The sequence below is a fragment of the Protopterus annectens genome, chromosome 6.part0, assembly GCF_019279795.1.
Source record: "Protopterus annectens isolate FY-2018-M chromosome 6.part0, PAN1.0, whole genome shotgun sequence".
Lineage (NCBI taxonomy): Eukaryota > Metazoa > Chordata > Ceratodontiformes > Protopteridae > Protopterus > Protopterus annectens.
Window position 1 is genome coordinate 1,597,165,395 of NC_056737.1, and position 24,427 is coordinate 1,597,189,821.

Here is a 24,427-nt window from a genome sequence, read left to right on the forward strand (position 1 = left end):
TTCAGTGTCTGCTGTTAATGCTAAGGATCGAAAAAGAGAAAATAATTTTTCTTCACAGTAATGGATCTGGTGTTTATATTGTTATAAGATAAAGGCTGGATATAAGCAATATAATATTGTGATATTTTGCTGCTAGGGAAAGTAAAAAGTATATTGATCTTATTATGTGTGTATTAAAATATAATAAGATTAATATACTTTTACATTCCCCAACAGTGCAAGATCACAACATGATATTGTGCTGCTGAGGAATGTAAAACTATATACATCTTATTGTGTGTGTTTTAAAAATATAATTTTTTACCCTGTTTTTACACTGACAAAAGTGTAGATAAATGTTCTTCAGTTTATGCTAGAGAGTAGGAAATGTTTTTGTAAGCAAACAGATTAGAAAAGGGAAAGCATGAAAAACTGTAATGTTCTAGCATTTGATAAATCTTTCTTGCATTTGTAAGCTGTTAGCTTTTGTCAGTCACCAAATGCCTGCAATTGGATACGGTGAATAAACATGTGCAGACAATTAGTCAGGAAATAACTAAACAATATGCTGTAAGGCATTTTTATAAGAAAACTCATATTTAGTATGTAAAGGGTACTTGACAAGTAGTTTTTTGAAAGTGAATGAAGTTTGTCACTGAGGAAAGAAGTAGTTGTATCCCTAGCAGCCTTAGTACTTCAGTATTAAATATAACAGTGCACAAAGTTTATTCATTTTGGGTATCCAGTGCACTTTTTTCTTAATGCTACAAATCAGTTAACTGAGAAGCATGCAAGTTGTTTATCACATCTTGGTGGGAGACCGTCATTGGACAACAGCAAATGCTGCACGTCCAAGAGGAAACTCCAGCTCTAGCATGCCATTCCATCTTGATTAAACCTACCTCTAGAATAGATAAGGCAGTTTGGTGTAGGTGTCTGTCTGGAGGAGTTATCCCTATATGGGGGAGTAACTTCTGTTATTGGAAAGTGTATATAGTTTTATGTGTTTGCTGTGAGTTAAAAGGGATTGGTGTTGAAAATGTATTTAGTTTGTGTGTTTTTATTGAAGTAAAAGTCTGTGAAAATATGACATGGGTTCAAAGAGAGACGAGAAACAGCAGCTGCATACAAGATCTGTATCTGCCAATCTTTAGTGCATGCACACACATTGCAAGCTGGAAGCTTATATTCAAAGAACTAGCATGCACAATAAGTGAAAATAAGTGAAAATAATAGTTTTTATCATACTTACTGATTTATTTTTTCATTGAATATCCATGACATTGCAACTGTAGACAAACATCAAAATAGAGCTGTATTATATTAAATTATGTGGTGCAAGTAGCAATGGCACATAAGGCACATTTGGATAGAAATGAACATGTAAATTTGGCAAAAAAAAAAAGAGCTACGTGGAGTAGCAAAAAAGAAGGCAGAAAAAAACGAAAAACAGAAGTATGTAGGAAGGATTCAAAGTAAAGAATTCAAAGAAATGGACGAGTAATGGACAATTTAATTGCTCCTTTGGGTTTAAAAGTACATGAGTTAAGAGCATTTATTCTTATTAACAAAGAAACATTTTGTGACATTATACTTGATATTGTTTTTTCAGTGTAAAATTTTCTGAGCATATGAAAAAAGAAAGACTGTAACCCATGGAATCTTTATGTGATAAAAGCATTTAACAGGGAAGCAGAAAAGATTAATGTATGATTTTGAACAGAGGTAGGAGGAGGGACTTGGAAAAAAACATTTGAAAGCTTTATGCAAAGAAGTACTGGACATTGCAAATATTTATGACAAAAGTGGTTTATGGACTGGTGGCTGGTGTTGTAATATTGTGTTAAACATAGAGAAAAAAATGTACATAATACCAAGCATGATAAATGTAGAGGGGAAAAGAGGTATTGTAAAATACTGGGGACAAAACATGTTTCATGTGTAGAAAAAGACATTTGATAAGTACCCATGACAAAAGAAAATGTAGTATTTGTGAGAAACTGGGACATGATACAAACATGTGAATTGAAATATTATAAATGTAATAAAATTGGACATTTATTGATGGGTTGCAAAAATGAAAATATCAGTAAGGAAGGGGAAAAAGAAACAGAAGAAAATGAACAAAGAGAAGACATTTTAGATGTAGAAATATAATAGGGGACATAGAGGAAGGTTCTGGAAAAAAATGACGAAGAAGTCATAAACTGGGAAGTAGTAAAAGGGAAAAAAAAGAATTCTGTTGGTAAAACACAGAAAAAGAAAATTTAAAGAGATAAGTACAAAAGAAAAAAAGGAAATGAATGAAAAAGAATATATACAACTAAATATACTGGGGCTTGGTAAAATGGTTAATGTGTTTCACTCAGAGACCCAAGGTACAGTGTTTAAGTCTCACATTCAGAAATTATGATTGTTTGGAATGATCTATTAATAAAACTAGCCTAGTAATTAGCTATGAACTTCTGAACCCATGAATCAAAGGGAAAATGAAAATTTTAGTGCTTTCTGTAAATGTGAATAGTAATAAGAATATAAGAATAAAAATAAGAATTTTTAAGTGGTATAATACATGAAATATATATGTAATTATATTAGAAGACAAAGTTTTTAACAAATGAAGAAAGATTACAAACATAAACACTGTTGGGAGGAAAGATAATCTAGAATTTGGGAAGTGGTAGGTGTTCTGTAGAAATACAGTAAAGATATTAGATGTAACTTTAACAAAAATGGGAGGCTTAACCATTGTAGATTTAAAATGGAAGGAATAAGTTTATAGAATTATAACGTTATATGCTTCTAACTGTAAAGAAAGGGAACTCGTATTTCATCAGATTTTAGACTATGGAGTAATAAATATGACTATTATAATAACAGGGGACTTTAACTGTGATCAGTGAGGCAAGTGTAAAAATAAAGGAAATGATATAAGAAAAATGTTAGAAGTTATAAGATATGGTAAGTTAAAACTCTGGGACAAAGAAATCATGGACTTACAAAAGGAGTATGTCTAGAACCGAAATAGATTATCTTATAGTATCAGAAGGTTTAGTTATAAGAGAAGGAGAAGAAGTTGAACCAGGATTTTCTGATCATCATGGTGACCGGGGAACCCTGGTGACTCCAGTAATCGGCAGAGCTTCCAGTAAATATCCACTAACAGTTAATTTCATGTGGGACTATCCCCCCCCCCCCCCCAGGTTCAAACTGTTAAGGTGTAATTAACTTCACGAGCCTAACAGAACTCTGGTAAACGGCAGAGCTTCCAATAAATATCCCCTAACAGTTAATTTCATGTGTGACTGCCCCCCCCAAGGCTCAACCTGTCATGGTGCAATTACCCTGATAAGGCTAACGGAACCCTGGTGACTTCTGCAATCAGCAGAGCTTCCAATAAATATCCCCTAACAATTAATTTCACACGGGACTGCCCCCCGGCTCAAACTATCAAAGTTCAGTTACCTTCACAAGGCTAATGGAACCCTGATGACTCGGGTAATTGGCAAAGTTTCCAGTAAATATCCCCTAACAGTTAATTTCACATGGGGCTCCCCCCTGCTCAAACTATCAAGGTGCATTTGCCTTCACAAGGCTAACGGAATCTTGGTGACGCTGGTAATTGGCAGAGCTTCCATTAATATCCCGTAACAGTTAATTTCACATGGGCTTGTCCCTCTTCCCTTGGGATCAAACTAGCAAGGCGCATTTACCCTCACAAGGCTAATGGAACCCTGGTGACTCTGGTAATAGGCAGATCTTCCAATAAATATTCCCTAACAGCTAATTGTACACGGGACTGTTCCCTCCCCCCCGGGCTCAAACAAGGCTAACAAAACCCTGTTGACTTCGGCAATCAGCAGAGCTTCTAATAAATGTAGGTCCCCTTCTTTGGGAGAACCAGCTAACTCAAGACAGTTAACCACTATTGATAGAATGTAGTTATTGTTCTACCTGTCTAATTTCTCTCCAGTCAATTTTATAACCACTGTAGCATGCACACACCAGGCAGCTGTCGGTAGTGCTTTCCTCCCTCTGTCTGCACCCCATAGTCTATCCCTCATTAGTTTTGATTGTTTTATGCCTTGTTTTATCAATCTCCGTTATTGCAGCCCACAACCAATTATAGCTAGACCAAGCCAATATCCAAAATTGAGGTCTGCTTGCTCAACATTCTAGCGGTGTGTATTTATAAAGTCTTGCATTACTGCCACTTACCTGCTACTGATAGTTTTTTCTTTTCTACATTACCCAACAACAGACCTGGTTTAACCCACTCTGTTTGCCTTCGGTATGCTCGGGCTTACTCCACTTCCCTACCCTACCTCCATTCCCACCCCCACTTCAATTACATTTATACTCTCATTGCACCTCCCACTCAACCCCACAGCCAATTTCACACCTCCAGTTCTCCACCTATTACACATTAGCATATAGTTGCATAACCCCAGCACCCTCCCACACTCACAAACAGTAATTAACAACTACTCTGCAGCACACCTCCTCTTACCACATCCTCAGTCAAACTCAGTACAGCCCCATAAAAATAACTGTTACTCCTACATCTTTTCTCCATAACCTTTCTCGTGTCTACCTGTCTAATTACTTCCTACCATGAGTTTCCATATATCAGTTAACCACTGTCCCACATTAACCACTAAAAGCCATGAAGCCAACACCCCGTCAAAACATTTCATAGCGTCATACCTCTACAAATACTCCCTGATAGAACTATTCACTATAAAGTATTTTCCCACCCAATCCATTCTTTTTTTCCATAAATACCTAAACATAATCACAGGACTAGCCCAACAATGCCCATGCAAATGAGCTCAACTGTTTCTTTTGGTGACATACACCCCAACCCTAGCCCACAGTTAGATATTCAACTAAGCTTAACACACGGTAACTCTAACCACCCCAATAACCTAAACCACCCCACAGCAGCTCTGACCTTCTAATCTTAAACATTAACTTAAGGAGCATTCTAAACAAAATAGAACAATTCCATGCTACCCTCAGTCTATATACACCAAAATAGTCATCCTAACTGAAACTTGGTTAAAACCACAGGTTAAGGGCAGTGAACTCCTTACTCAAGGTTGTAATATTTTGAGATTAGACTGAGTCAACAAGTGGGGTAGGGTATCACAATTATCTACAAGGACAATGACACACTCAAGCTAGAACAAATAGATAGCTATCTCTCTGATCTGCTTACATCCAGCCTTCAACTATCCAACAATAATCACATTATCAGCATTGCAGTCTACTTTCCCCAAGCAAAAATTATACAGTAATCGAAAATATCAATAATTGAGCATCATCTACCTTTAGCTATGAAACTGTCATCACTGGTGATTTCCACCTAGACTGGTCTTCCTGTTCCTCTGATAACCCATCAAACTGTGTTAACTATTTTGGCTTTATCCAAATAATCAACACCCCCACTAGAATTTTTAAATATAGTAAAAAACAATCCATACTTGACTGGATTTTAACCAACAGGCCGTCCGTATGGCAATACTCTGGATGTCTCCCTGAAATCTTCAGTGATCGCATATCAACATACCTCCTAAGAAACAAAGTGAGTCCGAAAAAAGTCAGTTACCTATAAACACATTCGCAGCGCAAAGAACTTCTCCACTGATACCTTTAACCACCTCTTAAAACACTGTAATTGGTCCCCACTAAAATACCTCTAATTAGGTGAAGCAGTTCAATAGTTTAGCAACACATTCATTAGAATTCAAGATGAAGTAGCCCCAGGCAGGAAAATCCGATTAGATCAAAATCAACTCATTGGTTATTAAAGCACACCAAACTCCTTATGAAGCAGAGACATGCATGGTCCCACTACCTGGGCAACAAAAAACAAGCAAACCTTCCAACAACTTTAAAATACAGTAAAAAAACAAAAATTGACAAAAAATCCTACTAAACCTCATCCCAGCAAAGATATCAAAATAACGCCCAGAAATTCTCAACCTCAAATATTCCTCTATTCCTTCGTCCTCCACCCAACACACCACTGAAAACATTGCCTCAATTCAACTCTTACTTCATTAATTCCATCCTATCCCTACTCAAGCAAAAACCCACTAAACCACTGACTATACCAGCCTCTTCTTCCAACAACCCAGTAGCATTCACACCTATACCTACATCATACATCCACAAACTTCTCCATCACCTTAAAGCTTCAACACCTGTAGCTTACTCACTTCCAAACTTTCTTTCCTAAACTGGCAGCTGATGCCATTTCTTACCCAGTCTCCATTGTAATAAACCGAACTGCCTTTGAGCATTACTTTTCCAAACTCTGGAAGATATCACATATTATCCCCCTCTGCAAAGGTAGCACCTCAGCTCCACTGTCAAACTACAGACCAAATGCTGTACTACCACCTCTAACCAAAATAATTGAGAAATGTGTACACTCCCAAATTCTTCCCTGCATCCTAAAGAATAATCTTCTCTCTGACGCACAACATGGTTTCAGACACAAACATAGCACCACATCTACCCTTATCAGCTTACATGACACGGTTAACCAATCTAGAAACAATGGCCTCTATGTCTCATCAGTCTTCCTCGACATATTCAAAGCATTTGACACAGTTTCACACCAAAAACTACTGTACCAAGTGGCCTCCTTAAACATTTTGCACTTTTACCTATCATGGTTAAACGGTTACTTATCAGACAGATAGCAAGCCATAAAGTGGCAAGATGACATATCCTCTCTAGTACCAGTCTCAGTGGGAGTACCCCAAGACTCCATACTTGGCCCACTCCGCTTTACAAATGATATCCACTCCACAACCACATCAGCTAGCATTATACAATATGCAGATGATTCAACACTCATCTGCTCAGCTACCACAATCCCTGAACTCCTGCAAAAAATTCCAAAGGCTTTTACAGATGTAGAACATTACCTTTCCACCAATCAACTAATACTAAACCTCAATAAGAGTAAATTACTACTATTTTCCACCATTAAAATATCTCACCCTCCCACCCCTTCACCATTTACTCTCTTAACAACACTAAAATTGAACCAGTGGACCACACCAAACCACTAGGTGTTACCATTGACAAATCCCTCAGTTATGACCTGCACATTGCCCAAACAATCAAAAAGGGCAACATAAAACTTGGGTCACTCTACAGTGCCATACCATTCCTCTCAAATCCCACCTAGACCGACATTGCCCAAACCCACTTACTGTCCACACTTGTATGCCTCCCCAATTTTCACAAACCTAAAGAAATCGAATCTAAATAAACTGGAAGCATGCTACAACAAAATGGCCAGGTTTGCCTCCACCCTCCCAAATAAAACATATCATTGCTCTGCACTACACAAACTAGGCTGGTTGAAACTCCCTAACTTACTGCACCTGAGCCAACTCAAAATCTGAGATGGAAATAACAGCACTGCAAGTAATGGAAGACTCAAACTTTTATTACAACCAAAGGTTAAGGGCTTTCTTCCCTCAATGTGGGGACTTCCTCAGAACAAATCTTTACATTCAACCCAACCCTTAAGTACTAAAATCAATTAAGACATTACATAATTACTAAATAAATGCCATATTAATTAACATCAACCATAATTATCATAACATCCATAATCGAAAAAATTCCATCATCTAAAAATTGTCTAAAACCATGTTTAACCTAAAATGTTTTTCAATTTTAACACACTGGATATAGTAACATTCTCATTAATGCCTGGATATTGAGTTGCATTTAAATGCAACTGCCACTTAAGTTCACATATGTCTAGGCGTACATCTAAAACTCTCCCTTGCATATCCTTAACTATTTGCTGTATTACGAAAAACCTGAAGGAGTGGTCACCATGTTCCTTTATATGTCTCCATAAGGCATTAATCAATTTGTGATTTTTTTTTTTTATATCCAGTAAATGCTCACATATTCTGTCTTTAAAACATCTACTAGTTTTTCCTTTGTAATATATTTGACACTTTTGACACTTAGCCGCATAAATTACATGTTTACTTAAACAATTAAAGTGGCCCTTTATAAAAATATCTCTACCATTCAAATTAAAAGAATCCTTGTTTTCCAAAATAAAGGAATAATACATGCACAATCCCACATTTAAAATTTCCTACTAACCTATTGTTGGTAACTTCATCCATTTTACTACACATTTCTAGTATATTTTTGAATGACCTATTCCCTTCTGTACACAAACTTCGGTGCTTTTCCCACCTTTTGGGCCACATTTTGATCAAAATGTAATATTTCCCAGTTCTTAATAACTTCAGTCACTCTGCTGGAATCTGTTAAATGTAGCAATAAAAGTCAGTCCTTTCTATTTTTTTCCCAAGGGGTGCTTCGTTCATATGGCTCATCCCCCTTAAAATAGTTTTATAAATTCCTTAATTACACTTACTTATAACCTCCTCACTAATTTTTTTCAATAAAGCTTTAGGATAACCCCTTTTAACAAATAATCCCAGTATAAACTATACTACTACTAAAAATTCACTATCCTTACTTACCCATTTTTCAGGAAACATCACAGGGATTATGTGGCGCAGGGCGCCAGACCAAAACATCAAAAAACTCAGAATTATCAGAGGAGGAACTAATGGCTATTGCTTTAGGTATCTGCAGTGAAGTAAGTTTCGAAACAGATTGTAACACAAGTGAAAATTTTGAAACTGGTTTTGGCACTGGACAATTATTTGTGGAGAATGACTTAAATGATTTATTTGTTATTAATACAAGTCAAATGGGGGAACAAGATAATAATTTGAGTCTTCCGGAATTGTATTTAATAAAGGACGGTTGTGTGAAATGAATGATATATGTGATTTGGGGAATGGTAATGTTTTTCCTGTTTTGCCTGTCGATACACAGGTTGATTTTGATATACTTATGCAATGCTTAGACAATTTGACAAGTACAAATGATTGTGGCACCCCTCAAGTCATAAGTAATGTAGCTGGTGACTTTAAAGTATATAGTTATTCGAGTAAATGGATAAGAACTGCACATGCTAACTTGTTAGCAAAATGTTTTACTTATGTTCCAAGCAGAAGGGGAAAAGTGGCTGAAACTTTGCTTGATTTGAAGCTATTCACATGAAAATTAAATTTGAAAGTGTGGTTTAATAATAATAGTGAAAATTATGGACAAAAGTTAAAAAAGCCTAGTACTTTTAACCCACCTACTAATAATTTAATTGGGGTGTTCAAAAAGGTTTGTGAAAGGTATATTAGACAAGTTTTTAAATGCCCAGGTTTATATAATGGTTGCAACTTAAGTAAGGAAGAGCAAGAGTTATTATTTGAAATTGCCACTGATAAAATTATTTGTGTAATGAAACCCGACCAGGTTAATGGTGTAGTTATTATGGACAGAAGGGATTACTCCAGTGGTATGACCATTTTATTGCTGGATGGTACCTGTGTGGAAAGTTCAATGAATGAAATTCATATAACCTATAGGAGACTGGGTTTCATGTTAGAGGATATGTTATACCAGGGACAGATCAATGAAGATGAGTATGGTTATATGAGGAATGAACACCCTATGATACCCAGTATATTTGGAATACACCAAATCCACAAGATTTCGACCCATAGTAGATGGAAAGCATTCAAAAACTAGTTTTATTAGTAAATATTTGGACTTCTACCTGCAAAAGGGTTTAATGGTATTTTCTTACATTTGTAAGGATTATTGGCAGTTTTTGGACAAACTGAACAAAACAAAGGTTAGTAAAGATATAATTTTAGTTGCTATGGATGTTTGCAACCTTTTTTCTGTGCTACCCTATGAGGAAGGTCTGACATGGTTAGAGGCCCATTTATTAAAAAGTGGTATATATGATCAAGATAAAACAAATAAATATGTTATCTTGATGGAAGTAGTACTGAAAAGTAATTATGTATATATATTGATGGACAGTACTACAAGCAGATAACAGGAGTGGCTATGGGGGCAGCATGTGCCCCCATTTTTTCTAATTATGTCATATCCTTTTGGGAACAGGTGTTTGTTATGGCAAGTACATTTAAACCCCATATCACATATTATACAAAGTTTTTGGATGATATATTTTTGGTGTGGAAGGGAACAGACAGTCAATTGAATGATTTTTTTGGCTATATAAATGGGACAGTTAATTTTTTTAAATTTACCCATGTTTATAGCAAGAATGAAATTTCATACGTACACGTTAAGCTGAGTATTGATTCTGGGAATAGTAAATTGACCTCTGTGATTTACAGGAAGCCCACTTTTTCAAATTCTTATTTGGAATTTGGGAGTTGGCACCCATACCATCAAAAAACATCCATTATAAAAGGATAACTGGTATGGGCAGCCAAGATGGTAAGCAAGGATAGTGATTTTTTAGAAGAGGTACAGTTTATACTGAGATTATTTGTTAAAAGGAGTTATCCTGAAACTTTATTGAAAAAAAATTAGTGAGGAGATTATAAGTAAGCATAATGAGGGAATTTATAAACCTATTTTAAGGGGGATGAGCCATACAAATTTAGCACCCCTTGGAAACAAAAATAGAAAGGAGAGAGAAGATTTAGGAATTACCTTTATTACTATATTTAACAAAGCTTCTAGTAGAGTGACTGAAGTTATTAAGAATAACTGGGAAATATTATACTTTGATCAAAATGTGGCCAAAATGTGGGAAAAGCACCGAATTTTGTGTACAGAAGAGATAGGTCATTCAACAATATACTAGAAGTGTGTAGTAAAATGGATGAAGTTACCAACAATAGGTTAGGAGGAAATTTTTAGTGTGGGCTATGCATGTATTGTTCCTTTATTTTGGGAACAAAGGATTCTTTTAATTTGAATGGTAGAGATATTTTTTATAAAGGGCCACTTTAATTTCATAAGTAAAAATGTGATTTATATGGCTAAGTGTCAAAAGTGTCCAATATATTACATAGGAAAAATACTAGTAGATGTTTTAAAGACATAATATGTGAGCATTTACTGGATATAAAAAAATCACAAATTGACTAATGGCCTTATGGAGACCATGGTGACCACTCCTTCAGGTTTTTAGTATAACAACAAATAGTTAAGGATATGTAAGGGAGAGTGTTAGATGTTCACCTAAATGTATGTGAATTTAAGTGCAGTTGTGTTTAATGCAACTCGATATCCAGGCATTAATGAGAATGTTAGTATATCCAGTGTGTTAAAATTGAAAAACATTTTAGGTTAAACATGATTTTAGAGAAAATATTTAGATCATGGAATTTTTTAGGTTATGGATGTTATGATAATTATGGTTGATGTTAATAAATATGGTATTCATTAAGTACTTATGTAATGTGTTAATTGATTTTAGTATTTAAGGGTTTGGCTGAATGTAAAGATTTGTTCTGAAGAAGTCCCCACATTGAGGGAAGAAAGCGCTTAACCTTTGGTTGTAATAAAAGACTGAGTATTCCATTACTTGCAGAGCTGTTATTTACATGTTTGGTTCCATTGTGCTGGTTTTCTGTGGTTATCCAACTCAAAATCTGTCACTCTATGATCTCCCAGTCTAATATTTGTCCATTCCTTAAAGACCTAGTAACACCTTATTCTAGCAAAAGAACCCTTTGCTCATCCAGCAAACTGCTTCTACAGATCACCAAAGCTAATAATACCTATGGCGATGCCTTATTCTCAAACCGCATTGCCAAAATTTGGAACTCAGTTGCCCAACCCAGTCTCACCACTGTTAAAGCTTCCACTTTCAAACTCTTCTCAAAACACTTATCAAATACCATCTGTCTGCAAACTGGCTGCACTGTTGCTCAACACCCAGATGAGCCCAGAGTTATCTTACCTTATTTACTTGTCCTACTTCATCCTTTTCTCTCACAATGGCATATTGCCTGGTTCTTTTCTCTTCTTCTTCCCTCCCTCTCTGTATAGCTTTGTCCTCTTAACTTCACCAAAGTTGATCAGGTTGATGTCAAATTATCACCACTCCCCCAGGTAAGAAATACATCAGTATTTCATTTTATAGTACTGTTGTCAAGAACCATCTATTATTTTTGTGTAACCTGTTGTCTCACACTCCTACTGCATTATATGTACCACTGTTTTTATTTCATCATTCAATATGCATATTGTAACTATGTTTTAGACTCCTGATTTATGATGATGTTCTACATGCATTTGTTTGACAGTCTTGACTTAAAAGTGTGTTCTATGTTTATTTGTTTCTACTAATGTACCCTTGGAGCTTTTCTCCCTGGGCCTATGCTGAAAGTGGGCCTTTTTGGCTCAGACACCCCTGGTAAACAAATGTTAAGTAAAATAAAATAAATCTTGCAATACAGACAGAGATGAAAGAAAATGAGGAATATATATAAAATAGGCAAAGGAATAAAAAGGATAAATAAAGCATGGAATGAAGAAGGAAAGAGATTAGTAATACAGTTATGGAAAGATCGCATTACTATGAGAATATTTTATAAAAATTGGTCTAAATGGTGGATGATATGTAAGTAAAATATAAAAAATGCTTTTTACAGTGGTAATGTGATGTGAAAAAAAATTAAGAGAAAGAAAAATGTAAAAGGATGTCTACTACATTGGAAGATTTGGCACATAGTGATAGAAAGTACTTTGTCAAAGAAAATGAATTATATGAAAGAATTCAAGAAAAAAGTGCAAGAATTGTATAAGCAAAGATATGTTTTGCAAGGACAAAGAAAAATATTGAATTACTTCAGCAGATTAGTAAAGGAATATAGTAGTGTACTGAGACAAAAATGTAAAAGGAGAAATAGAAAGAACTCAGGAAAAGATTATGAATAGTGTAGCACAATATGTACAAGAGATATTTAAATAAAAAAGAAGGTAGTAAAAAAAACATGGAAAGTAAAAAAGTTAACAGAAAAAGAATAAAGAGTTGGAAAAGGAGATTTATTTAAAACAACTAGATAAAGTATTAGGATAAGTAAATATAGATCCATCTGCAGGCCCAGATGGAATAAGGTAAGAATAATCTTCTTCTTTTGGCTTTTTCCCGGTTAGGGGTCACCACAGGGGATAACCTGTCCGCTCATGATTGGCAGTGGAGTTTTACGGTGCCGCAGTGCTAGCCCAGCGCCCAACCTTCCACAGAAGGCACACACACACAACTAGGGCCAATTTGGAGTGTCCGCTCCACCTACAGCATGTCTTTGGGATGTGGGAGGAAACTGGAAAGCACCGGAGGAAACCCACGGGACCACAGGGAGGACATGCAGACTCTGCACAGAAGGCACCCCAGCCGAGAATCGAACCAAAGAACCTCTTGCTGTGAGGCAGCAACGCTAACTGCTGCACCAGGAATAAGGTATGAATAATAAATAAGAATAATGAATAATATGTATAAAAAAAATAAGGGATTGGCAAAAAGAATATGTTTTAAAATTTTTGAATGACTGGATAAATTAAGGTTTTATATATAATGAATTATGTAGTGGAATACTTTCATAAAGAAGATATAAGAGAATTAAAAACTGGAGACTAGCAATATTGAATAATAATGATCTTTATGAAAATAAAACAAAGTAAATGTGAAACTAAAATGGAAAATATTATGGAAGATAGCATATATAGTATAAAGTGGAAAGGTTGTCAAGAATTATTGATAGAGAAATTGTGGATGATATGAACAGAAAAGAAGTGAAAATTATGATAGGATACCTTAATAAGACATTTGACACAACTGGACTTGAAATCTTATGGGTAATAATGAAAGAATATAATACAAGTGGGAAAGGAAATTGTGTGTCAGTGTATAGTAATAACAAAGTTAAAAGTACTTGTAAATACCTGGTTAACCAAGAGGTGCATATGAAGAGTAGTGTAAGGCAAGGGCGTCAAATGAGTTGTATATTTTTTGCATTAGTTATGAATGTGATATTTTGTGAATTAAATTACGAAATGAAGAAGGCGGGGTGTGTAACACCTGAAGGGTTAAGAATTCCAGTTCTGTTAACATATGCAGATGACATAATAATTGCAAAAAAAATCAATAAGTACAATTTGGATAAAATAAATAATTTGCACAAATGAGTGTCTGGAGATGATAGGGATGCCTTTAAATAAAGTAAAGGTTTGGGTGATGTAGTAAAGATCGGGGGTATATATTTTGCACTGAATTAAATTTCTTTGTTGGGCAAAAAAATTGTGAATAAAGTAAGTTAGAACTCAATGGGAAAAAAACAATAGAAGAAATAAGGCAAACATGTCTTTTCTGGAGAACATATAAATTATCATTCAGAAAAAAAGGCTTATTTGATAAATTCAGTACTGATGGGGAAAACCTACAATGTGTCTTTGTTACAAACAGTGTTTGATAAGGAAGTATTGCAAATATTGTTATTTATCTCTGGTTCTAGATTAAGCCAAGTAAATAAAGGAGGAGGTGGTTTAGGGTTAATTAACCTAGTGCTATATGCTGCTTCATTAAATATGTACAAAGTGTTAAAGTGGATAAATGAAAAAGATGAGTGATTAGTAGTAAAACTGTATAAATAGAAGTATGATAAATTTGGGGGGTACAGTAAAAAAGAGAAATATTATATAAATAAATAATAAAATGTCACCCAGAAAAATATTTTTGTGGAAAATAAAAATTGATGATATAGAAAAAAATAGAATGTAATGATAAAACATTACTTTGTAAAACCATGGAAAAATCTTACAGATGGCAAAGTTTAGGCTATAAAAATAATAAGCAAATCTTGTAGTCAGAAAGTAAGATGCTAAGATTTTTTTGGAAACTAGTAGTAGATAAATTTCCAGTAAAAGGAAATATGCCGTATAAAAAGAAATGTGATAGAATATGTTTACATTGTCAAAAAGAAGAAACGACTGAACATGTTTTTTTGAAATTTAAAACAGTAAAAAAAGTTATGGGGAAACTGTGTAAAAAAGGTGTTTTGAAGATATAAAATAAATGGATAAAATAAACATGGATATGATTACATATGTATATTATAAGAATAGAAGTAAAGAATATATTAAAAGAATAGATAAAAGATTATTTTATATTATATGGGTTACATGGAATGAAAGAATAAATGAAATTAGGTTTAATGGTAAATGGATTTTAGCAACAATATGAAGTAAAATCAGATGGCTGTAGAAAAAGGAGTTGGGGGTCTAATAGGGATGCAAATTTAGCATGAATGTAAAGGAAATCAGATGAGTAAACAAATTTGTATATTTATATATTTGTACTTATGTAAATATTTGAAAGTGGGAATTATTTTGTATATAAAAAAAGACCCTACTTTTTTGAATGGTGCCATGGGATATTTTACATCCACCTGAACTACCATCAGTTCAAGCAGATGGGGCCTTAGTTTGACACCTCATCAAGAATATGTTCAGCAGGAATTGTCTAATTTTTTGCATCACTACTCTGCTTCTTTATGTTAGATATTATCTATGCATGATCTGAGTTATTGAATTTGTGTCATAGCTTTCAATTAAATATGCACGCTCATAGCAAATAAAATTTCTAGCCAGTCTAGCACAGGTATTGCACCTTAAGGAATAATATGTAAATTCTGTTTTCCTACTACTGAATTAATATCTCCCATGTCAAATCTGAGGTACAAATATTCATAAAAATCACATTACTTAGCTTTCAGTAATGAAAAAGTTGTAAGCAAGATAACCCTTGCTTCAAGCCCGAAGTGATATCAGCAGTGTCTTATAACTTGTCTATTTAGTTGTCATTCTTTTATGCAAACTACCAAAATAATGAAGAATATAATTTTCATCTGCTGAATGTATACAAACTGTTTTTCTGGTTGAGGTCAAGTAGGTGGGATGTAACCCATATGTTAAGATGTACTGTTACGGTGACCACTCCACTAAAATTTACTGATGTGATAATCTTTGTCAAGTGTTAGTTGTGTAGACATTAGGACCACTGAGCATGTAAAGCTTTGTCAGGCTGCTTGTCTGCCTCATCCACTCCCATCACACGTTGTCTATCCTGTCTTCCAGTTCTTTTTGCTATGCAAACATCTTTGTGTACAAAAAGGGTTTCAAGTAGTTAGTCAACAAAGTTGCTATTTTTTCCTCTTTCAAGTTGATGGTTTTCCACCTTCATGTGTGTGTGTGTGTGTGTGTGTGTGTGCGCGCGCGCGTGCATGTGTGAGATTGCCTCTTCTGGATGCAAAGATCATGTTTTCCATTTCTTTCAGTTATTTTTAGCAGTTTTTACTTCCTCCAGCCCCTTACAATTTAGGCATCCTGGACCTAGATTCTTCCTTCAACATACTGAAGCTTTGGTTCAAACCATGTGTCTGTGATAGGGTGATTGCACTCTGTGATGGCTTTCAGGATGCATCTGTTATGCAGGACTAGCCAGTGTACATTCTGTGTAAAGTTCAGCTGCACTACCAGTAAGCAGTAGAAAGAGTGGTTGTTGCAGTACCTTATTTAGGTAAGCCATTCCAGGAAAACCTCCAGATTCAGGTTCATGGCTGAATTCTGAAACCAGCTCTTTGAAGTCTGACTGCATTCTCAGCAAAGATTAGCCTATCAGGCAATTTAAACCTATTGTTTGGCAAGGCTATCAACATAGTGCCGCCATTCTGACCTCTAAGGGCAAAACAGTTGATGTCCAACCAAATCCAGTGTGGCACAGCAGCAGGTCCAGAGACTGCTGTTTTTAGAGTCTTCCGCTGTAACACCAGAGCAGTGAGCACTAGCTCCTCAAAAGCCTTTCCTCTGCAGACTTAAGATTTGCGTTAAAATGTTATAAAGTCAAAAGTTAAGATTGTTGATATCTACCTTTCCCCTTCACCATTGCTAAGGGGGTACTGGAAGAGTATGCCAAAGACTTTGGCATTAACATTTTCTTTATTGCCTGGTTATCATCTTTCCCAGAATTCTTAAACTTCTAGCTTGGAGGCCAGCTGCAGCAAGTGAAGTGTCAGTGACCCTGATATCACAATTCCTACAGCCTCCCACATGCATTCCTTGTTATTTTCACTGTATGTACTGGTGTTTTCTTGCAGTGACTTCAGGGTATAGAAAATGTGAGCTACCCTTAAGCAAGACTGAAAAAATACCAGCGTTACACCTAAGATGTGTGGCTTCCACTTGTGTGAGCAATAAAAAAATAGCTAGATTCTGGACACAAAAAGAAGTAAGCTAGTTCATTTGGACCTCATTTAAGAGTCCTTTGAGTAAGGTGCTACATTCTCAGAGTCAGTTTATAGTTGCAGCTATGTGTAATTTGTAGTAGCTACAGTGTGATGCAAAGACAGATGCATGAAAGAAAACACAACGTCATTAATATTTGCGCAGTGTTTATATTGTATGTGTTATCATTTTCCATCTTTTACTAGGTGAAGAACAGTCCCTGTACAGCCTTGGAATTGTAGATAGAACAGATCTATTTGTATGGAATGGAAAAGAGGTAAAATACAAAGTAACAGTTAATATGTATTATATGTTGCTATATTCTCTCTTCTTTAAAATGGTTTAAAGTAATGCACCTATCATACCCCTGGACATTCATCTGTTTTATACACATCTGGTAATAACTATTTCTTTAATGACAAACATGACTTTTCTGTGTTCACTTCCTTTTTAGTGTGTGTGTGTGTGTGTGTATTTGCATTTTAAATTTTGCATCAAATAGTAGGCAGAGAAAGTTAGGTCACATGGTTGACAAGGGAATATGTGGAATGGAAAGGAATTCCAGAAAGCCATGCTGACAGTTTGTTTCTAGTCTCCCTCCATCTTTGTGGTTTTCTGAAAATTATGAGAAGTATGAAAGATCAAAATAGCATTTCTAAAAGAACTAGATCATCAAACCATCTTGCCTCATTAAGGAGATTTAAAACCATCCTTGCATAAGTGTTGAGGCTTTATTTTACTTTTACACCCCCATTAACATTTGTAATAGATTCATGAGGGTAATATCCCTTTTTGTGTTCTGGTTCTTTTGGCAAAATCACTTTTCTGCATGTCTCACACTAGTGCTACCCTTCTTCATGACACTTTCTAGCACATCAGATTCTTGCATATTAATTATATTTAAATGAGTAAATACCTGCTGTACATTAAGTATCCTTTACATTGAAGCAGTATGTCTTCAGTCCTGTTTATTCTTAGCATGAGTTTGTTCATTGCTGACATTATTCAATGTGGAGCACTTCATTTTATTGTTCCTTATTTAATTATTTTCCATTTAAGGCAAATCTAATTGAAAAGTCCTTGGAACATTTTTGCTGATGCTCATGATCACGTACTAAAAATATCTAAGAAGTGGATTTGATGTGAAAGTCTGTGACTTATGTTGTAACTTCATTCTCAAACCTAGCATGAAAATAATGTTAGTTGATTGTTGGACTGCACCTCTACCTTAGCATTATCAGAGTTTACCAGTTGGGTGAGAATTCTGATACAGATGAGCGTAGGCTTTTTTTGAGGGAAGGTCAAAGACAGGAGTAAACTTGTATACAGTGGGTACTGTAGCCACACCTTGTTTTCTTTCTAGGAGCACCCTGATGAGTGCTTGATGGATTTTAGGGCAGCATCTAAAATGACAGTGCTGGGCAGCTGATTCTCTGTAGCTTTGACCCTGAATTTTGACATGCTGTTCCTATATATGTACAATCAGATTTATTTAAGTACTTTAAGTTCTGTACAATCAGTAAAGCAAAGGTAGAATTTATAAAGGTGTTGTAAAGTCTTGAGGGTTTAGTGTCCTGGCTTACCCATAGTCTGTAAGACAGCCCTCCATTTCAGGGGAAGAATACATTAATTCTGATTCTGTATCAGAGCTCAGAAAAATAATTTCCTCAGTTACACCAATTTGTCATCCAGTATGTCTGACAGAGTGGTCTGTAGGGCATTTTTAAAGTCTGCCAAACACATTGCACTTCCAAAAAATATGTTCTCAATTACCTCTTTCTTCCCCATTACACCCCTAACATTTGCAATCTACCAGAGGAAAAATTCTGTGGAGTCTGCTTGGAGTATAAAAAATATCTATGCAGACACTTCCAAGCAAAGATCCTAAATCTTTTAGACTTGTTGCATATTTGGGAGTCGCGGTGGTGGTGCTGCGGTAGCGTTGTCGCCCCACAGTAAGACGTTGTCCTGTTCGATTCTCAGCTAGAGCGTCTTCTGTGTGGAGACATGCATGAATGGGCGTACCTTCGTTGAAGGTTGTGTGTCAGGGCTGGCAACTCGGCACGTAAAAATCTACTGCCAATCATTAGCAGACCGGAGTTCCACTGTGGCGACCCCTAACCAGGAAAAGCCAAAAGACACAACAACATCATCCCGTTGTGTCTTTGTGAATTGCTTAGCCAAACTCTCTTTGCAATCCTTTCTAACCTCGTCTGATTGAATCCTATAGTTATCATGCAGTATTTTATATACCCTGCTAATTATCCATTTTTAATTTTTCTTTGATTACCATATGAATTATATCCTTAAATGTCTGATCATCTTAATGCAGATAAAGGGCAAGAGGACACATCTGCCTGGTTCCTCAGCTCAAACAGAACTTATCAGAGAGGAACCCTCACATTTTAATTTTTGCCTTCAGTCACTCCTATATTGTACTAATCAACCATATAATTTTGTCATGGAATGCAACTGCTTTCATTGCTGTACTCATAAAATCCCAGCTTACTCTGTCAAATGCTTTCTCCATTCTGCATCAAGACCCACCAACAACAGTGGTATTTTCTTCCATTGTGCTTCCTTTCGGATCATAATTTTTCTATTAATGTTGTCAAATGTTTGCCTTCCCACCACAAAACCAGACTGATCCATATCTATCAATTTTGGCATCAGCTTTGCCATTCATTTAGCCATTCTAGACATAAACACTTTATATTCATGGTTTAGAATGAAAATGGGCCTATATGAAGCTGGATCTGATGGGTCTTTACCATCTTTTAAGTATGACAGCCAGGATATTTGTGCTTCTCCTCCTTTTAAAATACTGATATGATGATGTCATTCTCATTCATTCCTCAGCCTATGGGTTTCAGATCTGACCTTGGATCTGGCTCGGTTGCTTTTACCAGATTAATGGATCCATCTCTCGAGCTCCTATCTTTACACACAATGCCCTGCTGTCCTAGCGTACCACAGATCTCATTTACTGCCATATCGTTTAGATGCAGATCTTCTGCTCTTGAGCTGCAGGGTGAAAACTAGGTGTTTTTTTTTCATCACATACCATGACTTTTTCTTGCTTTTTTCAACTGATATCCATTACCCTTCTTCCCTTAACCTTTCTTATAGTTCTTTGTGTTTCTCTGCATTAGTACTCTCACTTTCAAGCTGGGCCTTCCTGCCCATTTCAGGGTAATCTTCTAAATGCCAATGTCGGTCCCTTTTCCTCCTCTTCTTTTGCTTACCTTTCCTATGTATTACAGGGTATTCTCCAGTACCACTGTTGGTACCTTATGTTTTCTGTTTATTTAAAAAAAAAAGTTACTTTCTTTTTTTTTTCCTGTGTTTGGCATTCAGCAAGATGTCCAACAAGCTTACTGGCTTCAAAAACTTCACTTCCTGTGGGATCCCCTGATGTCCACAGGGAGTGCATTTACTGCTTGGGTGCTGCCCATTTGGACACCCAATGCCCTGTTTTTACTGGGTTGTATTCCAGGGCATTGAGTGATAGGAGGAATAAACTTGTCTTGAGGGGGTCTGTTGCTTCTTCCTTCTCCTCTTTGTCTTCTGTGGCTCAAACCCCAATAAGAAGTCTGATAACAGGAAGCCTGACTCTGCAGCCAAGGAGAAAGACTCCAGGAAGCGGTCCCCTGACCATTCTCCCAGATCAGCTCTGATAATCAAGCTTGCAACCAAAATCTCAAAACAATTAGATTTAATGACTTTGGATCCTAGTTCATCCAGTACTAGGTGAACTTGGACCCGGACTCCCCGCTTCACACTGGAGCTGATATCTCCTTGGCTCCATTCCCCTTTCCTACAGGAAATGCCAGGTAGACTCTCCAGACCACCTTCGTCCAGCTCCTCCCTTAGGTCCCCCAGGAATCTATCCAAAGGAGAGGTGGATAGAATGATGAAGTTCCTCAGAGCCAAGATCCAGGTGGTGGGGGTGATCCCAGCTCTGTCTTCCATCAGACCCATGGGCCTACTTAGCCACAACTGATGATGTCTTCTTTTCCAGTTTTACCTGTGGTTTGAGCCTTCATATCCAAGATCGTTGAGTGTGTCCTTGTCAGGTCTGAAAACAGGTAATTCTTCTACTCCAACCATGTTTCTGAGTCACCGGGTTCCTACCCTTTCAGAGCAAGACAACTCTTGGAGCCAAAGTATCAGCATGGGCTCTGGGGCGTTAAGGTCGACTCTGAGGCTGTCGGAGCTGTCCTTGCCTCTTGGAGCCTTGGCATTAGACAGCTTGGGTCTGACTCCTTCCTTGAGACAGGGGGTCTGTTTGGTTTCGTGGTGCAGCAACACATGTGGCTTCAGCTCCGGTATGGCAGGCTGCTTTTTCCTCTGGATCTTCTGCCTTTGAGGGTAGTGGAGCGAGCCTTCTGTTTACTGAAAGAGAGGGCAGTCTTACCCCTCTTGGATCCTACTTGTCTCCCGTTGTCTAATTTTAGTTCTGTGCCTCTCAGGTCTGTACTACTGGGACAGCTAACTCAATCAAGCCTTCAGTCAGTCCTTCCTCATATCACTTCTGATACCTCACCAGACCATCCTGCTAATGAGGTCCCTAGGAAGACAAAAATTATTACACAGGAAACTAAATATTATCTTATGGTCCCTGATCCCATACCACAATACTTTTATTTATTACCTAAAATACATAAAGATACTAAGGAACCACCAGTTAGACTGATAGTTTCGGGTAAGGGATCTCTAACAGAACCATTGTCAGCATTCCTCAGAAAATATCTACAGCCTTTATCATCACAAGTCAGGTCCTGTCTTAAGGACACAACCCAATTTTTGCAAATCATTGGGGACACTCAACTCGAATCAAATTGGTTACTATGTACCCTGGATGTGACAGCCCTTTATACGAACATACCACACTGGTCAGGCTTAGAAGCCATACAGTATTGGTTAGATAAAGCAAACCTCTGTCCATCAGGTTTTAACACTTTGTTAACCTGCCTTACAGAACATGTTCTAACTAAAAATGTTTTTTATTTTCAGAATGAATGCTATTGGCAAGTCAGAGGCACTGCAATGGGAGCATCCTTTGCTCCCATTTATGCAGACCTGTTAATTGGTTACATAGAGGAGCAGTTAATTTATGATGAGTCCCATAATTTATTTCTGGACAATATGGACATCTGGCGTCACTTTTTAGACTATTTCTGGTTGGTATGGAAAGGAGATACCTCTTATTTACTGGAGTTTGTTGACTACCTAAATGAGAATAAATGGGGCATCCATTTTACTTTGAATTGGGATAGGAATAAGTTCACATTCTTGGATGTGTTGATAAGTAGGGATTTGGATAACACATTGCAAACAGAAACTTTTAGAAAATTTCCACAATTCAATACATTGCTTTACGCCACCAGAAACTTTTAGAAAATTTCCACAATTCAACACATTGCTTCACGCCACCAGTCACCATCCACCCCATATCATTCGCAATATACCAAAATCACAATTTTTGCGTATTAAACGTATCTGCTCCACTAATCAAGCTTACAATTCAGGTAAAAAGGATCTATTTAATAGATTCCTCAATAGGGGTTATCAGATGGGGACCATATATGGTGCTAGTATGCATGCCACTAGATCTGATCGTGAGAATCTATTACAATATCGACCAAAGATTGACAAATTGAATGAAAATACATCCCAGAATATTTGTTTGGTTACCACCTATGGTCGTAACACAAATGAATTTCGAGATATTATTAACAACCATTGGAATATTTTATTGGCCAGTGAACGACTGGCTAATATTCTCCCCCCTCAGTGTCTATACTCTTATCATTGGGGAAGGATAATCAGCTCCTATCTCACTTATTACAAGAAGGGGTCCAACACCAACTTTCACCAAACTACCTTATTTGGAGACAGGTTGACTGCCAGTGATCCCTCTGGACATTGTAGTGCATGTGCACACATGTGTAAAACTAAGGAGTTTACCAGCAGCAACACCTCAAAAATATACACGATTAATACTATGGGCAATTACAGTAGTGATTGGGTTATTTATCTAGCTAGATGCTTTTGTTCCGCCTTCTATGTCGGGCAAACTTCACGTCCATTAAGATTCAGGATTAGTGAACATCTAAGTGACATAAGGAACAAAAGGCTTACGAATGCCCTTTACAAACATACCTTAACCCACCATGCTGCAAAATTCCAATTTACTATTATAGACAAAATTCAGGGGAAAAGAATGTGCAAGTCCGGGTGGCATAGCAAACTCAATGAAAAAGAATCAGGCTGGATAGTAAGGTTGGGAGCTCTCATTAAACCTGGCCTGAATGAATATAATTGATTTGGTATGCACCAGTAGGGGGACAGCAGCAATTTAGAATGTATTATTTAAACATTGTGTGTTTTTTCAAGCATTAACACTGATGAAGGCTACTTAAAGCCAAAACTGGTCTGTTGTATTTGGGTCAGCCACTTTTTAAAAAGAAATTTAATCCTCTCTGGTTATGCTGGACTTTTTTTATTCAATTTGGATTGTTGGTTTAGTCTGTGCACTTGGCCTCACTTGTGTGGTTTTGTGGATTCATCCCTAGGAAGACGACATATAAAAGGAGACATCTAGATTCTCCCAAGGAATGTCTAACTGAAGACATCAACTTCAGTGAAGGTGAGGCTAGTTCTACTCGGAGAGATCTCTCCTTTCCAGAGATCCTGGAACTTCTCAAGTGGAAAGGTGGATGGTCTTCTTAACCCCCTTCCCAAGAAGAATCAGTGTTTCTGGAGGCTTCGGGTCTGGCCTAGCTATATCTTGGGTGGTTCCACCTACTGATGAGTTGATAGACCTAGTGTCATACCAAGGACGGAAGGAGCTGGAAACCATGGAGCCTATCTCTAGATGACCAGATAAGTTTTAGATCCCCCAAAGGACAGAGCCCACTGGACCAAGGGAGTCCCTGTAGATAGCATGGTCATGGAGACAGCCACTGAAAAGGAGCTCGCGGAGCAGAACTCATGTGTCCATTCCCGTAACAGGGAGTCTAGGGTCTTGGATAGATTTGGCAAGTGAGTTTATGCCTCAGCAACATTTGCCCTGTGGTCGCTGAATTATCAGGTGCACATTACCAGGATACAAAGAGATTTGAACAAGGAGCTCTCCAAATCTCTTTCCATGTCTCTGTCTGTGGAGTACCAAAATAAAGCTTCAAAACTAACTATCAAAATTTCAAACATGTCCATCAGGCTGATATCTCAAACTGCTGAAGGTACCTCAAGGGCAGCAGATTTG

At 36.8% G+C, this 24,427-nt stretch overlaps 1 protein-coding gene across 2 annotated transcripts in view; it reads left to right on the top strand.

The window, feature by feature from the left end:
• Nucleotides 1-24,427, top strand: part of USP40 (ubiquitin specific peptidase 40) — a 3,368,940-nt gene that overhangs the window by 1,762,585 nt on the left and 1,581,928 nt on the right. For both annotated transcript variants that reach the window (XM_044075047.1, XM_044075048.1), the window contains one exon: nucleotides 17,364-17,434. In XM_044075047.1, coding sequence (XP_043930982.1) covers nucleotides 17,364-17,434 — 71 coding nt within the window. The remainder of the gene's footprint in view (nucleotides 1-17,363; nucleotides 17,435-24,427) is intronic.